Raw genomic sequence first — 22,103 nt, 5'->3', positions numbered from 1 at the left:
GCCCGGCTCCGTCTGTGTCCGGGTCGTTCTCGCCGTTCCCTCCGCAGCCGATACCGCCCGCGCTCGCTCCCGCCCCCGACGCGACGCCCGCTTCTGGGAACGGGGTGGCGGCGGCGGCGTCTGCCCGCGGCGAGCGGGGAGCGGCAGCGCCCGGTGGGGCTGGGGAGGAGCAGCAGGAGCAGGGCGGAACGGGGTCTCCTCTCGTCTCCTCAACGCCGGTCTCGGGAGGCGGCGGCGGCCAGGGGAAGCCAGCCCGTGGGGGGCCTCGGCTGCGGGCCCCGACATCGGGGCGGCCCCGCCCCGAGGCAGGACGATGCCGGTGAAGAAGAAGAGGAAGTCCTCGGGGGCGGCGGCGGCGGACGACACCGGCCTCAAGAAATGTAAACTCGGCAGGTACCGTCTCGCGGGGCGGCGGCCGGTGCCGGCGGTCACGTCCCGGGCGAGCGGCCGCGGGGCCGGGCCGCTCCTCCGCGGGCCCCGGGCTGCGGCCGCCGTGGGGCTTCCCGGGGCGGCGGGCGGGGTGAGGCCGTGCGCGGCCCGGCGGGCCCCGGCGGGGCCTCGGCCGTGCCGGGGGGCACGTCCCGGTGCAGGCGCGGGGCTCGCCGCGCCGGCCGCAGCGGCGGCGTGCTCACGCCTCGGGGAGAAACGCCACGGAACGGCTCCCATTCCCGACTGGCTTTGCCTCTGGCTGTACTTCTAGGGCCAATTCTGGCATTTGTCCCCATATTCGTTCTATTTCCCTGGGGTAGGCGGCTCTCGTCACTTTAAGGTTGCGAGTACTCAGAGTGTCGATGCTAAATCGTCCTTTCCTCTTTTTTTTTTTTTTTTTCCTTTTTTTTTTTTTGCAGTGAATTGGAAGGATTGGTCAGCACACTGGAAAACAAGAGCAGGAAAGGTTTCTCTAATAAATACAGGAGTCTGAAGCATGTTGTTCATTAACTACTGTAAAAAGACCACTTTATGCCGTGATACCCAAAAGTTGCTATTAGAATGATGAGCCGTTAGTGCGGTGCAGCAGGAGCTTACAGTGTGGCTTCCCTGAAGTAACTGCCTGCTTCATCTATTAGACCCTGTTAAGTATGCCAGTAAAGCAGTAGTTACTACTAACGTCCTGAGGACATGAGGGCACAAAGGACTTGCAAAATCAACACTACGGGAATGGCTATTGCAAGAAATTGTGGTGTATGGCCTTTCTCATAGGCTGGCCAAGCTTGAGTTTAGAAGTACCCGGGCTCTTATTTTGTTATGACTGTTCATTCTGGGTAACTATTCCAGAGCTCACTTTCTGTGGTCATTGATGACCTTTTAGTTTCAGTCAGTTTATTCATTGCCTACAAATAACTGTTCTTGTGCCAGCATTATCCTCTATACAACTCTACTCCTTCGTGGTTCTCCCTCAAAGAATATTTGGAGGGAACACTTCTGTTTTCTCACACTTTATTTTGTATACTTAAAAAAGCTAAATTGTTCTGGTTTGTAATACCAACTTTCAGTTTCCTTGCTCATCTTAGCTCTTGTTTGCATGTGTTCAGTTTCAGTTTGTCTTTCTGGGACATTGTTAACCGAAATTTTATGATCTTAATTTCTTTTACTCAAAAAAAGTGTTTTAAAAAAAGTAGCTCAAGGAAAAAAAAAAAAAAAGAAAAAAACCTAGATTCTACAGGGAGCTAGTTGCTGGGCGAAAACTATGATGTGAGAGTTTGTGGTAGGTGATCAGAAAATGTTAGATACACAAGCATTTTTGGCATTATGTTCTTATACAGCAATTTATTGGTAATATTCTTTAGTAAAATCAGTGATTACAAGTAGATCTATGTCAATCTAGGGTGAAACCAATAAGCAGTAGCATACCGTATGACTGCCTCTTTCTGGTGACTTGTGTTCCTAATGCCGGTTGGATGGATGGATGAATGTTTGTAGGACACCTTTAATTCTAGCTTTCAGTACAGAAGGCTTCATCTTGGAGTGTTGCATTCTTTTCCAGTGAAGCTAAAAACGATGCATGGGAGATAAAGTTGTTCACCCCTCTCAGAACTCTTCTTCTCCTGCTTGACATTTTAATTTTAAAATTGCCATGTGGGAGCTGCATAATTTTAAATCCTATTATATGATTAGCTCTCACCTCATTGTTAGAAATAATCTTGGCTTGTTCTAAAAGTCTGTAATTTGTGTTTGAAAGGAGGATGCATTGGAAAGGTGCTGCAATGCCTTACTGACTAAAGATGCCTTTGTGTGGTTGGTGTTTTTACTGGAAGAAATTCTATGCATTCTTTTAATGAATGATGAATTAGGAAATTCACTTCCTAGGCAAACTGGGTTGTGTGTTACATAATGAAGACAATGATCTGGGGAAGCTGTATGTGCTGAGCAGCTTCAGTCTTGCCACAGATTGCACATTACTGTTCTGGTATATATACCAAATATCTATAGAAGTTGCAGATTCTTAGTTATACATATAATGTAAACAAATTGACCAAGTTTTTTTCCCAAATGAACTATAGATAGCCTGACTTTTAAATATGTCAAACTCTGCAGCTCCTGTTGACCTTAATGGGATCTGTGCATACTCAGCACTCTTGAAGATCATGCTGCTTATTAGAGACCTAACTTTAAATGCCTGAATGTATAAATATAAGTAGATAATAAGGCATTTGAATTACTGAGGAGTGATAATTTGGCCATCTGTGTGGGGTTGGGTTTTTTTTTTGATTAATATCTATAAGATAACAGTACTTCTGCATTTCAGAAAAAGTAATAGTTGCAATAAATTGAGCTATGAGATAGTTGTAATCTAAAGGTAGTTTTATGTTCCAACAAGAGTTGGGGATGACAGACAGTTGCCCTTTATGAAATGCAGCATAACTGTAGATGTATATTGACCTAGTGAAACAATTTAAATAGATGATTAATAAATATGTTTTAATTTTTCCCGGTTTTCACATGTGCCATTAAAATAACACTGTTCGTCCCCGTGTTTCTATTTGCTATTGCAGATCACAACCATCTGGTAAAGTAATAAGTGGAGAGGAACATTTTTCAAGCAAAAAGTGCCTGGCTTGGTTTTATGAATATGCAGGTAATATGCAATGGATTAATGTTTAAAACTATATGGTTTTGCTTTAAATAAAGCAATACATCAAATACTACTTGCATTTTTCTTTTTTTGATGTTGATGTAGACATAAAAATATGTCCATATTTCCTTCCTTATAGCATGCACTTGTATTAGTATAGCTTTTACTATTATTTTCTTGGTATTTATTCTTTTTGACTTATTTTTGCTTACTCTATGCTTTATAACTTTAAAGTGAAAGAACAGATGTTGAGCAGTACAGTTGAACCAGGATATACTGAGTGATTCTACTTCTTGCTTTGAAATTGTCAAGTAGAAATCAGGACATTGAGAGTGAATTCAGATTGATGTGTATGTATCTAACTGCGTCTTTTTTTGTAATCATTATGGAAGGCTAATGACACAGGCCGTGATTTAAGCTTCTTGGGTTTCTATTTTACAAAACAAAATAATAGAGGTTTATACTGTTTTTCCATTTGAGAATTTGTACTAACATTTTTGATATTCTAAATAACAAATGTCTCATTCCAAAAATATTTGAAGTAGCCTCTTTCAAATAACTCAGGATTGCCATTGAATAGCTGCTTTCAGTGAATATGCAGTGTATTTTGCAGAATTTATTACACTATTACTGCTATGTATTAACCAAGTATATGGCTTCCAAACTCAGGATTTCTAAATTGTTATTGATTTCTTGTCTACTCACTACTTAATAGTCTATCATAACTGGTTGGTGATTAAAACTCATTAGTGGCCAGTTCTTAGTGTGGAGTGAGCTGCTGATTTATCTGCCAGCCATTGGTTTGAGTATATTTATCAGGACTGATATTTTCCTTGCAGTCTTTTCACAGCAATAAACTCCTCTTGTTTATAGTAATCTGCTTTTTACTTCAGGTTTGAGGCATACTCTTTTGGAGTAGAGTCTTTTCTAGGGAAATAATAATTCAAAGTTAATTTTCTTGTGATAAATATGTTTGCGCGTACTTCAGACTTAATGTCTGTAAATTTTGTCTTTGTTGTTGAGTCAAGAATTGAATGTAGGAGGTTATACTTCGTTGGTTAACCAGTAATCAAAAAATGCCACATTTCCAGCATGAGATAGAATTCCAGTTAAATTATACACAACAGGAGATAGAATATTTCCATTGGAAGATAAAACTATACACACACACACATATATATATGTGTGTGTGTGTATGATTTCTGGACCAGAAACACTGATTCAAGCTTTTACCTGTCATTGCCGGTGAACCCTTGCATGTGTTTTATCTTCATAACTTGTTGGGGTTTTTTAACAGTTTCTATCTGACACTGTTTGACCTTGCTTACCTAGCCAAAATGTCCTTTGCAATATTTTTCAAGAGGTAGGGGTTCATGATCTTAAATGTCAGTTGCATTTTATTTTCCAGTAAAAGTAGCCATTCTCAGTAGTTTTTATTGACAATGTTCCTATCTCACAGTGAGTAGTTACTCAAAGCACATTATCCAAACTCTTAAAGAGGCTTCTGCTTACACTAGCAGCAGATACAGTGGAGATAGGTATCATCAAGGACTCTCTGCCTATTATAAGTAGCAAAATTTGCCAAAAAGTTGTAAAATGGCATGTTGTTTTGGAAGACAAAACCTTTGCCTTTTACATGAGTTCATCCTCACTGAATGTTAATGTAATGATCCAAGACACGTCAAAATACTGTGTTGACAAGCCTTTTTAATAATATTTGGCTGCCCAGTAGGAGTAATTTTTGGAACTTAGTCAAAATAACTGAAACCGGAGAGGGATTAGAGGAACAAAACGCCGTAGCGTGTGTCCGTATGCACTCTTTAAATGCACTATTTTGCTGCATTTTAGAGACTTTTTTTGTGTTAAAATGGAGAAATTACAGCTTAACACTAGCTGTTGTGGTCCTAATCAAGCTGTTTTCATTGCAGTCCTAAAGCTTTTTCTGGTTTGTATATGGCTAACATGCTCAGCATTTCTTCAATTTATTGTTACCACTTTGTTTATATTACTCAGCTCATAAAACTAATCTTACGTTATTTGCAGATTCACCCTCTTCTGTGTTAGTGTAAACCCGTAACGTTAGCACCATCAAAAGAATAATATCTGTAATAGTAGCTCAGACAGAACTAGATTGTTTTTTTTATTGTTGATAAAATAGTTTTTCGAAGAACATTATTCATAAAGTAACTTCAGCAGAGAGTAATGGTACCCAAATTTTCTTAAAACAATTGACTGCCACAGTTATTGGAGTTGAGCTGCATCAATAGGAAGCTCACCGGAGTCTTTTGAAAATTCGGATACAAAACTAAAATGGCTTGTCTGCTATCATAGGAAGGCAGTGCACAGCACAAACATTCTGGTGTAGCACATAAGTGTCTACACAATTGTACTTGATAGAATAGTTCTAGCTTAAAAGCTATTTAATTGTGTAATTCAGTGTTTTTAGAAATACCTTGTGTGCAGTATAGCCTAATTATTGTGCATCACCGTTGTGAGCAGTGAATGTTACTTAGATTTCAATCTGGTGTGGTTTTTGCGTTGAAGGTCCTGATGAAGTTGTAGGCCCTGAAGGAATGGAAAAATTCTGTGAAGACATCGGTGTTGAACCTGAAAATGTAAGTTTCTTTCCTAGTGTTAATAACACCTAAGAGGAAATTAGATAAGGTTAAGTTCTGTGTAACACTCTTAACTCCACTAAGCAAAGAGTTTGTCATCTTCCTGCATGTAGGAGCTGCTCTAAGATACTTCAGCTGAATACATCAATTATATTTGGCTGGTGTGTGAGGTTTTTTGGGTGGGTTTTATTATAGTAATACTTCATTTTCAGAAATTGAAATTAAGGGGAAAATTGCATGTAGCTGAATTATTTAATGGTAACAAATATGAAGTGCAAGCATGTACCACAATTGCTAGAATGTTTGTATGCTTAAGAGTTTTATTCTTGGACATCAGTAAATCAGCCTTTTCTTACATACTGACTCCTTTTCCTCCCCTTGTTTTTCGCTTTTTTTTTTTTTTTTTTTTTTTTTTGCTTCCCCTAGATTATTATGTTAGTTTTAGCCTGGAAACTAGAGGCTGAAAGCATGGGATTTTTTACCAAGGAAGAATGGTTAAAAGGAATGACCTCGTTACAGTAAGAGTGTTTTTACGTATCTAATAGAATGTTCTAATTTTTTGGTTGTACTTATAGCTTAACTACTCCTGCTTTATTTCTTGTATGTTGGAAGTAAGACACAAAAAAGCTTGCTTTTAGGTCTGGTCTTGGTCCACAACTGCAAAATTAATCCAATGAGTTCACTCAAAGGATTAAGTTATTGTCTAAACCTAGTTAAGTCAGGTTTTGGTGGCTTCCTTTTCTTGCGAAAATATGTTAAAATATCATTGTAGTTAGCAGACATAAATAAGTAGATGTGGAGATGCACATAAGCATATTTCAGCACTGATATTCTGGAAAGATTTTACTGATTTCTGAGCTTTATAGATGAGAACTGCATGGATAATAGTTTTGGCTATTAGTATTATTTATTAGATGCATTCTTGCTCTTTCTGTTTGTATTTGAATTTTTGGTGTGTTAATACCCTTCCTAAAGAGATCGAATCTTACATTAAAGTAATCAGCTTTTTGTGAGGCTTAGTTCAGTTGTTACTTTTTGTTTGCTCTTTGTGTAACCACTTACGTATGGTACCTTAGTGTTTTAAGGGTGTCTTGTTATAACACTGCATTCAATATTAAAAATAGGGAGCTACTATTGCAGCTAGAGCACAGTAGGAAAGTGGGGTTGATTTTGCCCTGTCAGTTGTAGATTGGTTTGGGAAATTGTATCAGGCAGATACCCTCCAGTTACTCTAAACTATGGAGTAAGTGACTCTGGACTGACTCTCTTAACTCTTAATTGATGAGGCTTCTGATAGATGCCTTGATTATTTTGTAACTATCACCGGAAATTAAGTTAAGAGCTGGAATGATTAAATTGACTGAAATTCAGGATGACAGAGATTAAATTCTGGGTGCATGATTTTTCAGATGCGGTGAATGGGTATTGGTTGCTTATCTGAAGTACTTCGTTTTTATGCCCAAATAGAAGCTTTCAAGAGTTAGCCAATCTCACAGAATGCAAGCCCAAAGATGTATGAAATCAGGCACCTGTTCAGAGCCTATGTTTTAGATTTTGTTTCTAATAATTTGCTGTGACTGGAAGCCTTGTGGTTCTTTTCAGAACAGAGCTGGTCGTGCTGTAGTCTAATTGTGTTTAAGACTGAAAATGGAGTGCTGCTGTGTGTTTTTATAGAAACAGACTTGTGATGAGAGCGCTTGCCTAACCCTAAAGCAGTAAACCTGTATGTTTTGCTTCCCCTGTTGTTCTCTGATAAGCTGGCTATAGGCTAAGCAGCTGGATGAAGCAAAGACACTCACATAACACAACTCAAGATCCATTGGCTAAAAGATACGTGTGGGTTTTGGCTGGGTGTGAGTGAACAGCTCTGTGGCGCTTAGTTGCCAGCTGCTGTTAAACCATGATGAAAGAGAATATAAACCTGTAGACTTGTGCTGTTGTTGCTTACTAGGAACGGAGGATCATATTATGGGATTCCATCTGGAATGGGGTAATCTAGTTTCTCTTGAAAGGTTTGACAGAAGTTTGAAAGAAAAGGATTTTACACTTCAAATGATAAAATATTACTACATGCTTGCACAGCTTTTTTCTTTTTTCCCTTTTAAGTTTCACATGAAGAAATGAGATTGAAATGCATTAAAAGCCCAGAGTGTATTCTAGTCAGAGTTACATTATAGAATCCATATTTCAAAATACACGAAATGTCACACAAGGTAATGGCATGAGCAGGGTTGGGTGGAATTCAGCTCCATGGTAAGATACCTAAATGTTTGGTTTTTATGCAAGAGCTGGATTTCTTGAACTCTTAACTGCAATCTTTGGCGATCTAGTCAGCATAATGGAGCCTAGGAAGGTATCCAGTTTGCCCTAAGACCTAATGACTGGTCACCTGAATTGCTGTTAGATGTTGCTTGGCTAGTCCTGTATGAATGGTAACACCTGAATCTTAGGACATCTGTATGTAATCTACAGTTAGATGGCAGCATTTGGGTGCCTGAATCTTGAAGTGACATTCTCTCTGCATGTTGTTCTGTAATACACTGGCGAAGTTTGTTGTTTAGAGGTGAGAAAAATAAGTGCATGGTAAGGTAGATGCTGTCAAAATTAAGGTGAATTGAGCCCTAACTAGCCTCTTATGAGACCTAAGCAACTTGGGCTGTGAGGTTTCCAGTATGTTGTGTAGGTAGGGTGAATTCTGCCACATATATATGTGTGTGTGCATATACATATGTATGCAAGCTCTCCTCATAGCAGAGAGAATCAAGTACCTCTGCTAGGCAGTTTATTTCAGCTGCTTTAAATACCTCCTTAGGATGAAATATATATACTAACATTAAATACTTTTGGTTTAATGTTTGTATACATCTTACTGATTTTTCTTTCGGGTAAAAGACAAGCATATGTGAATAACTATGGAATATAAAACATTGAAATGTCTGAGTAGGAGTTAATGAATCATCTCTCTGTCCACGTTAGCTATGCCTCAAATAATCTCTCTACCTCAGTAGAAATTAAAATACATCTGCTTTGTGGTGCTAATTTAAATTTTGTTAAAAACGTGACATAGGGATGAGAAGAGAGTGTAGTAAGCTAATGTCTAATTTTGTTGATCTTAGGTAACATTATTTAATGCTATCTTTCGGTAAAGACAGTTTGAGAAATCCCATCTTTTTCTAGTGTCTGTACAGGAGTTTAGTGTTAATTCACTTGTGCTAATTAGAAGGTTGTTCTGGTTGTTAGGAAGATTATTCTAAGTATGGGTGACCTCAGTCATCTATTTTATGGTGCAGCCACACAAGCAGCTGTATCTCTGTAAAAGAGGAGTTTGACAACTCCATGCCTCCTTTTGGGAAGAAGGTCAGTGGCTAGGTAGAGAAATGCCCTAAATGACTTTAACAGAGACGTGTCCCTGTATCAGGATCCAGAGGGTGGTGTTTGTCTGAGCATGATCCGTTTCGCTGTTTGGTTATAAATGCACTGACAATAAGTTGCTCGGGAGTCTTGACACTTAATAACTGCACATGTTCATATCAACTTTTTCAAAATATTTAATTGTGCATTAAAATACACATAGCCAGTAGTATAGTAGACAATAACTGGCATTTTACTTTGCACTTAAATTTATGATTATTTGACTGATTTTAATGAAGTAGCTTGTAAGAAATTTAAGCATACTGAAACTTGTGTTTACCCATGGTATGGTGAATAATCTCTATCAAATTATTTTTAACAAAATATGTGGTAAACTCACTATAAATAGCTTATATATGTCACTAGTACACTAAAAACTTGAGCATTTAGGTAGATGTTAAATAGGTAGATTTGTCCTCAAATGTGTAGAACATTCTGTTGGAAGTATGAAGGTTGGAACATAGGAGAGATATGAATATAAAAAGAGATGCCTTTCAAGCATAGCATAATGCTGTTTTAACAGTTAAATAGTAGAATTCAGACCAGTTAGATGGCTGAAGACAAAAAAGGTAATTTTATCTTTAGTTAAATTTACCAAAGCTCTTTTGACAAGAGTTCTTTTCAATTTATTGTATGATTTATTGCAGAATATATTAGTTCTGTCATCTGAATATGTAGCCTAATTAGCTACTAGTTTTATTTATTTAGCACCAATGTTGGCTAGGAGTCAGTGCTGCTTTAGGTAGATGCTGCCAGAGACAAGAAGTAATAAAAGGCTGATTCAGTTGGGATTGCTACATTTCTCTTGTCGCAGTCTGGGAGGGACAGACTTACAGACAGCTGTGCACACAGGCTGGGAGATCTGAGGAACAGGAAGTATCAGCTGTAGCAGGTACAGCATCAAAGCACAGCATCTCCGCAACCTGCTGCAGTACCCCCGAAGGGCCCTTGCTGGGGCCTGTGTGACAAGTCCATGTGGAGCTGTTAGAGGTGCACGTGTGTTCTCTGAGAGGCAGGCTGCCAAAAGGGGGACACGTTACCAAAGGAAATATTTATGTACATCTGCATTTCTGAAAGTATGCTTCATGAAGGATAGAAGGCAAGGTAGATTATTTAATTTATTTGGTTTTAATCTTGGCAGCTTTTTTATAAGAATAAAATGTCATGTTACAATTGTTCTATTGAGTGAGTATTTTCTGGAGGATTAGCAAGGTTAAATTGCATTCTCCTTTGCCATTGTTGGTGAATCTAACCCATTTTCTATTTGGAAACAAAATTCCTTGCTGAGTAAAGTACAAGGAGATCTTTCTGCCAAAGGATTATTTTTGCTGAAGCTTTATCCTGTTGACTAGCAGACCTGTACATTCTCATACAGCCTTTGATTTTTCAGTTGAATAGCTAGTGACTAATTCAGGTGATTAAGGTTTTTTCAGAGCTTGCATTTATCAGTCATAAAACATGAGCAGACTAGTATGTTTTGCAGAGTGCCTGCTCAATCCTGCCATTTGTAAACTCTCACTTAAAAGCTACATGTTTAGGGTTTGCATTTTCCCGTTATTTCCAGCTGGATTTCACCCTTTAATGCACCCCTTTAGAAAATGTTTTCTTCAAATGTTCATAGTGATTGAAAGGTAAGATACTGCTGGGTATGAATACAGATTGTAGAGTATGGAATAAAAAGGCTATTATTTGAGATGTGAAGCATACACTTTGTATTATTGTTGCTGATATATTTAAAACAACAAACTTGCTTACAGAAGCCAGCATTCATCATTTCAGTAAACTGCAAATGTGTTGAGCATGTTCAATATTAAATCAGTTTTGTAGTATTACTCCTGTGTATCTGATGATTGCATTTTGGTGATTTTAGTTTTTTATGTTTGCTGGCATTTTTTTCATTGCCTAAATGTTGTGTTTTGAACTTCTAATGTTTGGGGTTTTTTTTATTTTAAGGTGTGACTGTACAGAAAAATTACAGAGTAAATTTGACTTCTTACGGTCACAGTTGAATGACATTTCATCCTTTAAGAATATCTACAGATACGCCTTTGATTTTGCAAGGGTAAGACTGCTGAAATGTTAGGAAAGTTCTCACTTCTATTTATTCAAAAAGCTTGTGGTTGATTGGTTTCTGTGCTTTCTTTATTCAACCTTAGGAAAAAGACCAGCGAAGTCTTGATATTGATACTGCAAAGTCCATGTTAGCTCTTCTGCTTGGAAGAACTTGGCCACTGTTTTCAGTATTTTATCAATACCTGGAGGTACAAGTTTCCTTGACTTTGTGAATGATGACATAGTGGTTGGACTGTTCTGTGAGAATATTGTGTTTGTTTTACTCAAGAATGTATCTGTATTACTCCTCTTCGCTTGCTCAATGTGCTTATGAAACAGTGATGTTCTTGCATGCATCACACCCCCTTCCTCCATGTGCCCCACCCCCTTCTTGTATCAAAGGCAACTAAACTTCCATTTTAATTATACTGTAAAAATAAATTTAAAAGTAAGTAGTAGAGCCCCACCAGTGTCTTCAGCTGTGTCTGTACTGCATTTCACGTTCGCTTTTTGCAGATACAGTGTGTAGGTACCTTGATCTCTGGCTGTCTCTGGAAGACTTTGGTCAGCTCAGCTACAAGTGACTGATTAAAGTGAATGTGTGTAGGTTGCGGAACACATTAGGCTTGAGACTATTCCCTGGCTTCAAAACAGTACTAACACTGCAAAGTAGATGTCCTTATGATTCATAATGTTTTGTACCCTGGAGAAAAGAAGATTTTTTTTTTTTAATAGTTCATTCTGGAAATATATCTGAGTTAGATATGCCCCGCTTCAGGGCAGGGCAAAGACACGCCAGTTCCCAGAGCTTAGCATGGTGACTTACTGATTTCCAGGTATTTTGATTCTGCTCTGACCTTTGAAGAAATCATTTTATGTAGTTTCATAACTATGAAATCTGTTTGTGTGTAGTATTTTTAAAAATGGAAAATCAAGTAAATAATAGCCATTGTTACCTATTAAATTGTTTGTTAGGAGCTAATTGAAGATAAAATGAGATGCAGCAGTACCAAATGCAACTTGACATTTTAATATTTTGAAATTACTTTTCCTAGCAATCGAAGTATAGAGTTATGAACAAGGATCAGTGGTACAATGTACTAGAGTTCAGCAGGACTGTCCATGCAGATCTTAGCAACTATGATGAAGATGGTGCATGTAAGTATTCTTAATGTTTTGCTTATTCAAATATTAGCAGAGAATTTTAAGCATAAAACAAGTTTCTGTAACAGAAACAATACTGTAAGGTGTAAAATCGTTCTTCTCCAAAAATATATAGAAAACAGCCCTGATAACCATTCATCTTCAAACTGTAGATACTAATTGTTGTTAATTGTATGTTAGGGGTATAGTATGTCAGTAGTATGATGGTGTTCTTGAGCCAGCTTGTATTCAGTGAGGATCTAGTGAAGGTGCTTGCTGCATGAAACTGTAGACTTGCAAGTAGAATTATAAACAGCAAACTCTCATTTTGTTCTAGTATGTAACAGACTGTAGCTTAACAATTTTTACCCTGCTGGTATTTGGGGCTGAACTCTCCACCAGTCATGCTATGACTGAATTACCTAAGTCCCGTTTTCATCCATGTTCTAATTATTCACAATTTTGAAAACTTTAGGAACAAGGAATTAGTTGTGCTGATTTACAATATAAGATTATTTTTATGCTTTCCATTCAGTTTGCTCCACCTGTCAGATATCAGGAACACTTTTTTCCATAATTCCATGTAGTGTTTTTTGTGCACTTTTTGTCATCCTTGGATTGGAATGATCATACTGATCTATGAGTATTTTACCATAGGATTGACATGGATGTTTCCTAGACCAGTAGTTTTAACCTCGTACTTCGAGAGATGTTTGAAAGACATTGACAAATGTAAATCCAAGTTTTATCCATTTGCAGGGCCTGTACTTCTGGATGAGTTTGTTGAATGGCAGAAAGTTCGTCAAGCATCATAGCAAGAATTCAAAAGAAAATGCAAAAATTTTTTTTGGTGCCCGCCTGTACACAAAGTAATGAGAAAAAGAAAGGATTGCATTTTCATTCATAAGAAAGACTTTACAGTAATTTTTTTTTCCTTTTTTAAGGAGACTTTCTTGTTACATGTGATATGGGCATTGAACCACACCTCTTCTGAGACTGAAAGTTGGAGTTCTTGTTTTGAGTCTTATGTTTATAGCATTTATTTCAGAACAATAAAGATTCAGATTTGTGACAAAGGCCTAAAAGTGAAGGATGTCCCTTGAATGTGAGTGTGGTGTCTATTTTTAAAACCAAATCTGTAAGATTATCTTTCTCAGAAGTGCCCTTTGCTTGAATTTTTGAAGACCTTAAAAATGCTTAATTAGCGCTGTTGCTTGCTGTTGGTATGATTGTCTTGTGTGGCAAATGTTAGTGTGACTGATTTTGGAAGCCCTGGGTGGGAGTGTGCTCGTTTGGGTAGTAAGTATTGGTCATGGGTTGTGCCACAGATTTCAGCTCCTTGTGGAGATAAAGGCCTTAAACTCCTACTATTGTTTTTTATTTCTTTGTTTATTCCCCACCCAGTGGCATGGCATTTAATGGCAGCCCCTTTCAAAGCAGGAGGGTGTAGAGCAAATGGCTCTATGTGCAGGATGGCTGAAAGCTTGTTGCCTGTACTTCAGATGCTGAACACAGATACTCTTTGGTACAGCAAGGCAGCTTCAGATTTTTACTGCTATTTAGACTTTTTGGATTGCTTTGTATAAAAGTGCGATTTATATTTTAAAAGGGAAAGCTGGGAAGACTTGTTTCAAGCTTTGCTTCTTATGTGTTTTATACTGGAGGCACTCATGACATGACTTTTTTTTCTCCCTGGATGGTTTTCATAATGTAAGTCAAGAAGCAGCTATTTAATCGCCTACCTTTGACCAAGTAACAGGCTTTTTCTAACAGGATATTAATTGTCACCCTGTTACTCTGTGTTTTGAGTCTAATAACTACTGCCCTTTTAGGCATTCAGTATTCATGGCAACCTTTAAATACAGTAGAAGTTTCTCACTCTACTTTCCTGCCCAGGAGACCCAATGCCACCCTTGAGAAGGAAAGGGATTTTAATCAGTAAATGTGAAAAACCAAACCAGAATGAGAGAATGAAGCATTTGCAACTTCTACTTTATTATATAAAGTGTATAATACAGGCTGTGATAATGCCAGGAGTCTCAGTCAGTGATCAAGGCCTCAGTGTGCCAAATATTTCAACAGGTGAAATAAGAATAGACAACATAAACTAGGCATGACTTGAAGATCTTTGCCTCAGGGAAATTACTTCTGTTTTGCACATCCCTTAGCCAGGCTAACAAGCATTTTTCCTGTCTGTATTAAGGAAAGCTGTATTCCCAAGATGGTAATTTTTTTTTTTTTTAAGAAGGGCAGGAAAAAAAAAGAAAAGGTGTGAGGATAAATAAGTGGTACCAACTAGTGGTGTGTGCCTGTGCTCTTGTCCTACTACCGAGGACCACACTTGCAGCTTACTTCCAGATCTGCTTGCTGTGGGCTGCCGGAAGCAGTGCAGTGGTGGGCCACGGGCTGTTCCACAAGTCACCTTGATTTCACCCAAGTTAAAAAAGCACTGGAGAAAAAAAACCAATCATTGCGATACTTGGAAGATCACTGCTTGTACAATGACTAGTGTCCGTGTGCACGTAAACAGATGCACTACAGCTGCTCTGGATATTTTTTCACCTGTTTTACAGGAAGTACCTAATTTTAGACGTTGTGTAAGCTGTGGCATTTCTCTTCAATACATTACAAGTTGTCCATTTGCATTGCTGATAATTCTGATTTCACTCATAACAGAGTGCCTTTCATTTGGAAATTGCCCTACCCCACAGGAAAGTTTGTGCCAGAATGAGATTAATTTCAAGAGTCCTAAGACCTACTGGTACAGTAAGGTCCTAAGATGCACAGATAAACATGCACCACGTAACTGATGTCAAGGGATGTACTGCTGTATACTGTAACTCTTCAGGGATGCTGATTCTGAAATGACTTTAAAATTCACTACAATGACTCTCCTTGCATACTGTATTTAGTCCTCACTGAGGTGTTCTCTTTCCAAAAGTTTTGAAATACTGGTCAGAAGAGAATCTTTTATAGCTTGATTTTAAAAAATCCTTGGTTTTAGGTAACTGCAAACTGTTGTGAATTCAAACCATTTGGTCCTAGAGGATGGTATTAGAGTGTAAGAGTAGGAGTGATGCACCTACCAATCATGAGGTGGTCAAGTACTTGCCATTAAGGTGTAAGACACTATGTGATGTACCATTTGTATCTCTGTTAAGGTTTTATCAGTATTCCTATAATAAATCCATGTTTCAGGGATTTACAATGTGGCTGTGTGTGTGATTGAAAATTATCAGTTACTGTAAAACTTCGACTGGGGATGAATGTATTTAAACTGGTTAAAATAGTTTTTCAAATTTGAATAAAATAGAATTTTAAGTTATGGGTTTTTTGCTCAAAACTGCAATCAGGTGTATTGTTTCAATGTGAATTAATGGCTTGTGCAGTTTCATTGTGAACTGATCATATTTATTAGCTATGTTTTATTACATCATCTTACAGCTTATTGTGGATAGGTGCCAATAGCTGTTAACTTAGTTTTGTTTCAGTTTTTTAATTTTGTGCGTGTCCACATGTGAAAACTTGAGTTCCGCTAAATGCGTGCTTTAGTCTTTAAACTTTAGTTTTTGTTTTGCTCAGGTGCATTTCAGTCTATTAAATTTTTTTTTAAAGTTATACCTTATCTTTCAGTGTTCTAAGATGAAAGTTCACAAGTGAAATATGCTTCCAGAATGACAATTGAAGGTGAAATGTCTTCCAAAATTAAATCATAGGGGTGTCTATCTGAATGCTATAAATTTCACATTAATCTCACTTTCATGTCTTGGCATTAATTCTTCCTAACATAGTTAATTACTTCTCGTTTTCTTAGACAAATAACAGTTTTCAGTTTAAAATCTGAAAACATCCACCTATTCATGGAAAAAGCCATACTGGTTGATAGAATGTTGTATTTCTCCTGTGTAGAAATGTGATCCTGAATTAAATGGTTGTGTGAGTTTGCCTGTGTCTGTAACTGTATATGTAGTTTTGATCCAATTTATCTTTACTGTTTAAATTAGCTTCTTAAATTCCTCTTAGATTCTTTACTAATGGATGTAATTTCACATTTCTATATAGCAGACTTCGAATTCAGCTTATGAGATTACCACGGACATCAGCCTGATACTGTCTTGAGTAGCCCTAATGAGGGCCCTGTGGTCTCTGTGGCCTTTGTTCAGTTGTTTTTGGGGGTTTTTTTTGTATCTGTCAAAAGCTTTGAGCTGATACATTGATGCTGACTGCACAAAAATTCCGAAAGGGACCGTAAGTGTAATGCTTCTGATGTTTTGTTCATTTTTTGAGCTAGTGAACAGTTCTTTCAATGCACTGTGTACAAACTTGTACAGGTTTAGCTTTAAGTATGACGAATAAAATGGTATGTAATAGGGCAGAAAACTTTTTTGTCATGCTGCCTCGTAGTTTTTCCTTTTGTGTTTCTGTGTATGTGTAATTGTTCTTAAAATCGCTGAGAACTGAATTCTGGCAAGATGGATCAGTCTAATTGTTAAGTTAACCTTATTGAAGAATTTCTTTGCTTCTGTGTGTAGATTTAGGAAATAGAACTTTATCTCAACTGGGAGTAACAGCAAACACTATTCTTGATTATATCCCATGTTACTAGGTGCTGATAGGACATCATAATCTTGGAAATTAACCATCATTAATTATTCACTGAATGAACACTGTTCCAACAACCCATTGCAATGCATGTGAATGAAGAGAGAATGAGCTTTTCTGTCTTCCCCAGCCGCCTCCCTTCACTCTCCCCCAGCGTGTCTGTTTTTAGGAAAGGACTTGGTATTTCCTAATGTACTCTTCCATAGGGTCTTTCAGAGCCCATAACAGAAAGGATCAAAGACAGCGTCCTGTCATATGTTTGAGTTAATGATACTGTTTTCCTTGCAGATGCCTCTTGTTCCACTCTTGAGACTTCCTAGTTAAGGTCTGATGCCAAACCTACCTCAGGACAGTCTTCCCTCCGTGTCTCTCAGACCTAAGGCAGTGCCTGTTTGTTGTCTCCATGGTTCTGCTTTTATCTTGTTTTTGATAATGAAGTTCCTGATGCCCTCCTGAGCCAGTAGGAGTTTAGTGGTATATGCACAGCAGGCATCTCATATCTACAAGAGGTGGCCAGAGTTTTGTTACTTTATTACTCTTCTGTATTGTCATTCTTCCTGTATTTCTTTCTGTCTCTGTGAGAAAGAGCACTGAATTGATAGGTAGGTGCATTAAAGCCTGAACATGCACTGCAAGATTATGTAGCCGGTGTTATCTTAATTTTCATTTTAGTTTTAAGCCACTGCCAGGTGAGTCACCACCAGATTCTCAGCATCATCTGGATTCTAAACTTTAATCTTGTTCCTGTTTTTGTTCTAGTTAATCGGAGTATGACACACTCTGCATATTTGGATCTCCTTAGCTTTTTCCCCTGAATAGTGACCATATTAACAGTGACAGAAGATGTAAGTTACTGAATTTGTTTTATAGGCCTTAGAGTGGACAGATCTTTGTCTTAACAAGCCAAATACTAGTTCTTTAATCCAAGTTGGTTCCAGTGGATTTCTGCTGAATGACTCATAAAGTAGTAAGTTATGAAAATGTAATGGTTGTGTCCTGTTTCTCTAGAAACTGCATATTGATAAAGATGCTTTAAACACATAAAATTCTTTAGCTTCATAAATTAAACTTCTTCCCTAATTATGACCATTAAAAACAAAATCACTCTGTTTCAGGGGTTTGTCCATGTATGTATTTTTGTCAGCTTAGTAGTGAATTAGTGCTGATTATAAAATAAAGGTATTTTTGGTTGATTGCAATTCTAGCTAATATGCAGCTTAATTTGTTCCTTACTGTTTCCAGAATTACTTTGTTTACTTTCACTATTCATTTTATGGTAGTAAATTAAAGGGATAGAACACAGAAATGCTAGCTAGCTAATTTTTTAGATAATAGCACTGAGGGGAGTCTTTTTTATTCTTTTAAATACTAGGATATTTCAGAAAGGTTTATTGTGCCTATTATAGTAATTATCATAAAGTGAAATGGTAGATGTGGCATCTAGCCTCCTAACTACCATAGGCTTAATGTGAAATTATTTTAGGATTCAAAATCAATTAACTATAAGTTAGTTTTTCTAATGAAAAAGGAAATAGTATCTGTGTAATGTCTCTCAATAATTAAAACTTACAAAGAAATATGATTAACAGTAATATATTTCATCCTCATCTAACTGCTCAACATATGTCAATTTGAACATAGACAAAATGTTAGTCAAGACACATCTAAAATAAATCATTATTAATCCATAAGAAATGTAATGGCTTTAATTTTTTTCAGATTACAACAGTTATATAAAAAATAGGCTCTCTGCATACCTGACAATTGCATTGAAATGATGCTTTGTGTAGTAGTTATATTGGTTCTATCTACGAAACAAAGAAAGTGATTTATTCCCTCATGCGTATTAGGGTGGTTTTGCATCGGGACTGAGTAGCAATACAAAGCAAAGGCCAGTGCTGGAGCTCCAGGGACTGGGCATGGGTCATGACACAGTGCTTCTGCCAAGATGGAAAATGGAAGTTTTGATGGCACATTCAGGAAAGAATAGGAAATATATCTCAAAATAAAATACAGTCATATCCTACCATTTTCCCCTGTATTTCTATGGTTGTTAGTTTAACCAGGGGTATGCTCTCTCCTTGTTTCAGACTTGTAGCCTCTATGCATGCACACACATTTTATATATAAAAATATATAGATGTTTCCCATCTAGTGTTCTGTGTGGTGGAAACTACCAGAAGGATTTTGAAGCTGAAAGGAGAATTAGAAAGGAGGTTCTGTTCTGCTCAGCTTTCCTAAATCATATGTACTTCTCTGGGGCTGTGGAAGTGGCTGGCACCTTTCTGTCCTATGTAAATCTACCCTTGATGGTGTTTTTTCTGCATTTGAGTGGTTTTGTCCTAGGAGCCAGTTTAAAGGTCTGGCAGTGAAATGCTGTTCCCTTCCTGAATTTTCAGTAAGCTGATTTCAGACCCAGTGACTGACTTTTTATGGTTTGGGGTTGGTTTGTTGGGGGTTTGTTGGGTTGGTACGGTGATTACTGGCTTAGAGAAAGACTGTTCTAATGTGGAAAAATGTCTTTGTAGAATTGAAGATGCCAGTGTTCATGGGAAGACAGTAATTATTACTGACACTTGAGTGAATTACCAGGATATTTACGTGCCAAGGCCTACCCTTTGCCAATGTTTCTGACTTTTCTTTATTTCTAATCTGTTCATGGGGCTGTGATTTTAGGTCGTGTATTAAATCACATGAGGATGTTGCTGTGCCTGTGCTGTGCAACTGAGTCTATGCTGTAATGAAGTTCATTACAATGTGTAATTCTTAAATGCAAAGCTTATGGCTTTAATGATGTAGTGTAATACAGGTTGTGGGTCTTCACATCATTTTGCAACATAGTGAGTATGCTGCTTTGCTCAATGGAAAAACACTGATTTCTGAAGTCATGGGGAAGCATCTGCAGTGTTAGGAGCTGTTTGAAGCAGTGAATAAGCTTCAGAACAGAGTTTAATTTGAGGTTTTATTTTTTGAATCTCATTTTATTTTCCTAAAGGGCAGCTGGTTATCAGGGAACACGTTCATAGTCCTTGTTTAATAACAGAGTATTATTTTTCTATCAGTTTGGGAGTTTGTGGGACAGCTAGTGTACTAACACGTAAGGCTTCAATTTCGTTGTTCTGGGTACTGTGTTAATAAAACTTTTGTTCCAAACTAATGATACTACTGTCCTACTGACACTGTGCTTCTGCTTTGCATAGTGCTTGTCTTTTAACTAGACTGTCTCTGCAATCAAAATATTACATATTTTTTCCATTTAAGTACATCATCTATAGTTGCTCAGTATTCCTTAAAAGCATCATTAAACAACTTGTGTTCTGGTATTGATGGTAACAAACGCCAGAGAGAAAAATCACCTCATTCCCATTTCTTGCTTAGTTTGTTTATTGAATGTTTTTGCTTTTTTTAACTCAACAGATTTTATGTGTATTAGTATAGTTTGACTTCACCAATGGTTATTCCAATCAAGTTGTACAATTATTTTGGTTACGTAAATAAAGGAAGTAAATAAGAGACACAGTTCTCCAAACATTTTAAGATTTCATCTTTACGGAAATTAGATTCCTGTTGATTGACAAGACATTTATTTTATGCCCTTCTCTCTTAGATTTTCATATGTATTTTAAGATGAATTTTCTGCTGTCCCTGAAATAGTGCAGTCATTAGTGCACACTAATTGCTAAGCTTTTGCTGCTGAGCAGCACCAGGTGGAAGACAGGAAGAGCTGACTTTTAGGTTGGATTGCAGGCCCGGTCTGTGTCCATCACTTGGGCTGCAGTTTGAAACGTGTGAGGTTGGTGGTATTTCTTTTTGTTCTGTGGGAGTAAGAAATAAAGATTGCCACTACATTGTGCCACATCTGCACAGAGTTAGAAATAGGGCACAGTAAGGCACAGGGAAATCAAGCGAAGTTTCCGGCAGATTCTGAGATAACTTTGTTTGCATAAAGCAGTATCCCTGCCTAAAGCTATCTGGTCTGAATTTTCAGGTTTTGGATGTTTGTTACTCAGATGCTTAACATGCTACACAGAGGGCCTGCTTTTAAGATTTAAATATCCAAAAATGTCACTTTTCTTTTGCAACAGTGTAACTCCTTATATTGTTCTAGTGGCTGCTAGGAAGAGGAATCCATTTAATACCTGGATGTTTCCATTAACAGAGTCCACAGGAGACAAGACCAGTGAACTCCTGTTGAAACTTCCGTGAGTTTCATGCCTTCAGCATGAAATTAAAGGACTCTGATTCAGTTGTGTGGCTGGAATTGGTGCTGCACGTGTATCTACTGTTCTGTGGCCCTCCTCACCATTCAACTTCATTTTATCTAAGCATGGAGGGGTAATTTTGGCTAGGAATTTATATTTATTGGCTTACCTTTTCAACAAGCAGAGCAGAGCTTTCCATCTTACATGCTGGCAAGTACATCTTGCCCCCGAATGGTATGTGCTTACTGTTGTTACTATGCATTGTTTATTGATACAAACATTGCCAGTGTTTGATGTTTAGGGCCAAACTCTAGTGAATTAGCAGTATGCTAAAAAAGTAAATTTACGATTTTATACAAACACAGCACAAGTTTGAAGACAAAGTAGAAATTAACACCCACAACCAAGAAATCTGTCCCTCCCTAACCTGCTTCCTTTCTCTGTAATGTGTATCTTTGCAGTATATGAATGGAAAAATCCTGAAGAAAAATTTCACAATAGTTAAATATTTGATAAGAAACTTAGGCTTAGAGGTAAGAGTTTTATTTTAGTTATCATTTTACTGAATAATTTGGAAAATAATGGAGTTGGAAGCTAAGCTTCATGAAGTGCAGTGAATTAAGGATACAATATTGCAGGGTATAGAATCAATAAGTTTTGTGAACATCTTGGAGAAGTCATGCTTGTATAATTATAATTGTTGTTTTCTTCCTAGTTTCAGTAAAAGACAATAGAGGATCCATGGTCATTCAAGGAAATATTTGACTGTTACTATCGGCTATCAAAGTTAAATGTTTCTGTTTCATCAAAATTACACCTTCTGTCTAACTTTTTTTGGTATTTCTCTGCATAAAGAATCCAATGGGAAAAAAAGTAGTACAAAGCAAGAAGTAGTGGTTTCTCACTTAGGTAACATGACTAAACCTAATTGTGAAAATCTGCTAGATACAGTCAAGCAAAGTTCTCGGATGCAAGAGATTGAGACCAGAGGGAGTAGGAATAATT

The 22,103-nt window shown here is 37.6% G+C and overlaps 1 protein-coding gene across 4 annotated transcripts; it reads left to right on the top strand.

Moving 5' to 3' along the window:
* The first annotated feature begins 26 nt into the window (after nucleotides 1–26).
* DCUN1D5 (defective in cullin neddylation 1 domain containing 5) lies at nucleotides 27–15,506 on the top strand. 4 transcript variants are annotated; one of them, XM_039563893.1, is made up of 9 exons: nucleotides 290–393; nucleotides 849–890; nucleotides 2,994–3,076; nucleotides 5,618–5,688; nucleotides 6,115–6,206; nucleotides 11,053–11,161; nucleotides 11,256–11,360; nucleotides 12,207–12,309; nucleotides 13,054–15,495. In XM_039563893.1, the coding sequence occupies exons 1-9, from the start codon at nucleotides 314–316 to the stop codon at nucleotides 13,107–13,109; spliced, it is 741 nt and encodes a 246-aa protein (XP_039419827.1). In that variant the 5' UTR covers nucleotides 290–313; the 3' UTR covers nucleotides 13,110–15,495. The 4 variants fall into 4 exon arrangements, with proteins under 4 accessions (XP_039419835.1, XP_039419827.1, XP_010398892.1 ...); XM_039563901.1 differs by lacking the exon at nucleotides 849–890 and having other exon boundaries at nucleotides 27–393; XM_010400590.3 differs by lacking the exons at nucleotides 290–393; nucleotides 849–890 and adding an exon at nucleotides 916–1,072 and having other exon boundaries at nucleotides 13,054–15,506.
* Nucleotides 15,507–22,103: the final 6,597 nt, after the last annotated feature.

This window comes from Corvus cornix, chromosome 1, assembly GCF_000738735.6.
Source record: "Corvus cornix cornix isolate S_Up_H32 chromosome 1, ASM73873v5, whole genome shotgun sequence".
NCBI classification, from domain to species: Eukaryota; Metazoa; Chordata; class Aves; order Passeriformes; family Corvidae; genus Corvus; species Corvus cornix.
The sequence above is the reverse complement of the archived record's forward strand: the minus strand, read 5'-3'. Positions and strand labels throughout refer to the sequence as shown.

Bases quoted from the DNA above. Each gene is read 5' to 3' on its own strand.
- DCUN1D5 (XM_039563893.1), top strand. From the start codon at position 314: ATGCCGGTGAAGAAGAAGAGGAAGTCCTCGGGGGCGGCGGCGGCGGAC. The intron at 5,689-6,114 runs GTAAGTTTCTTT...TGCTTCCCCTAG, and splicing joins TCGGTGTTGAACCTGAAAAT to ATTATTATGTTAGTTTTAGC. The intron at 11,162-11,255 runs GTAAGACTGCTG...ATTCAACCTTAG, and splicing joins ACGCCTTTGATTTTGCAAGG to GAAAAAGACCAGCGAAGTCT.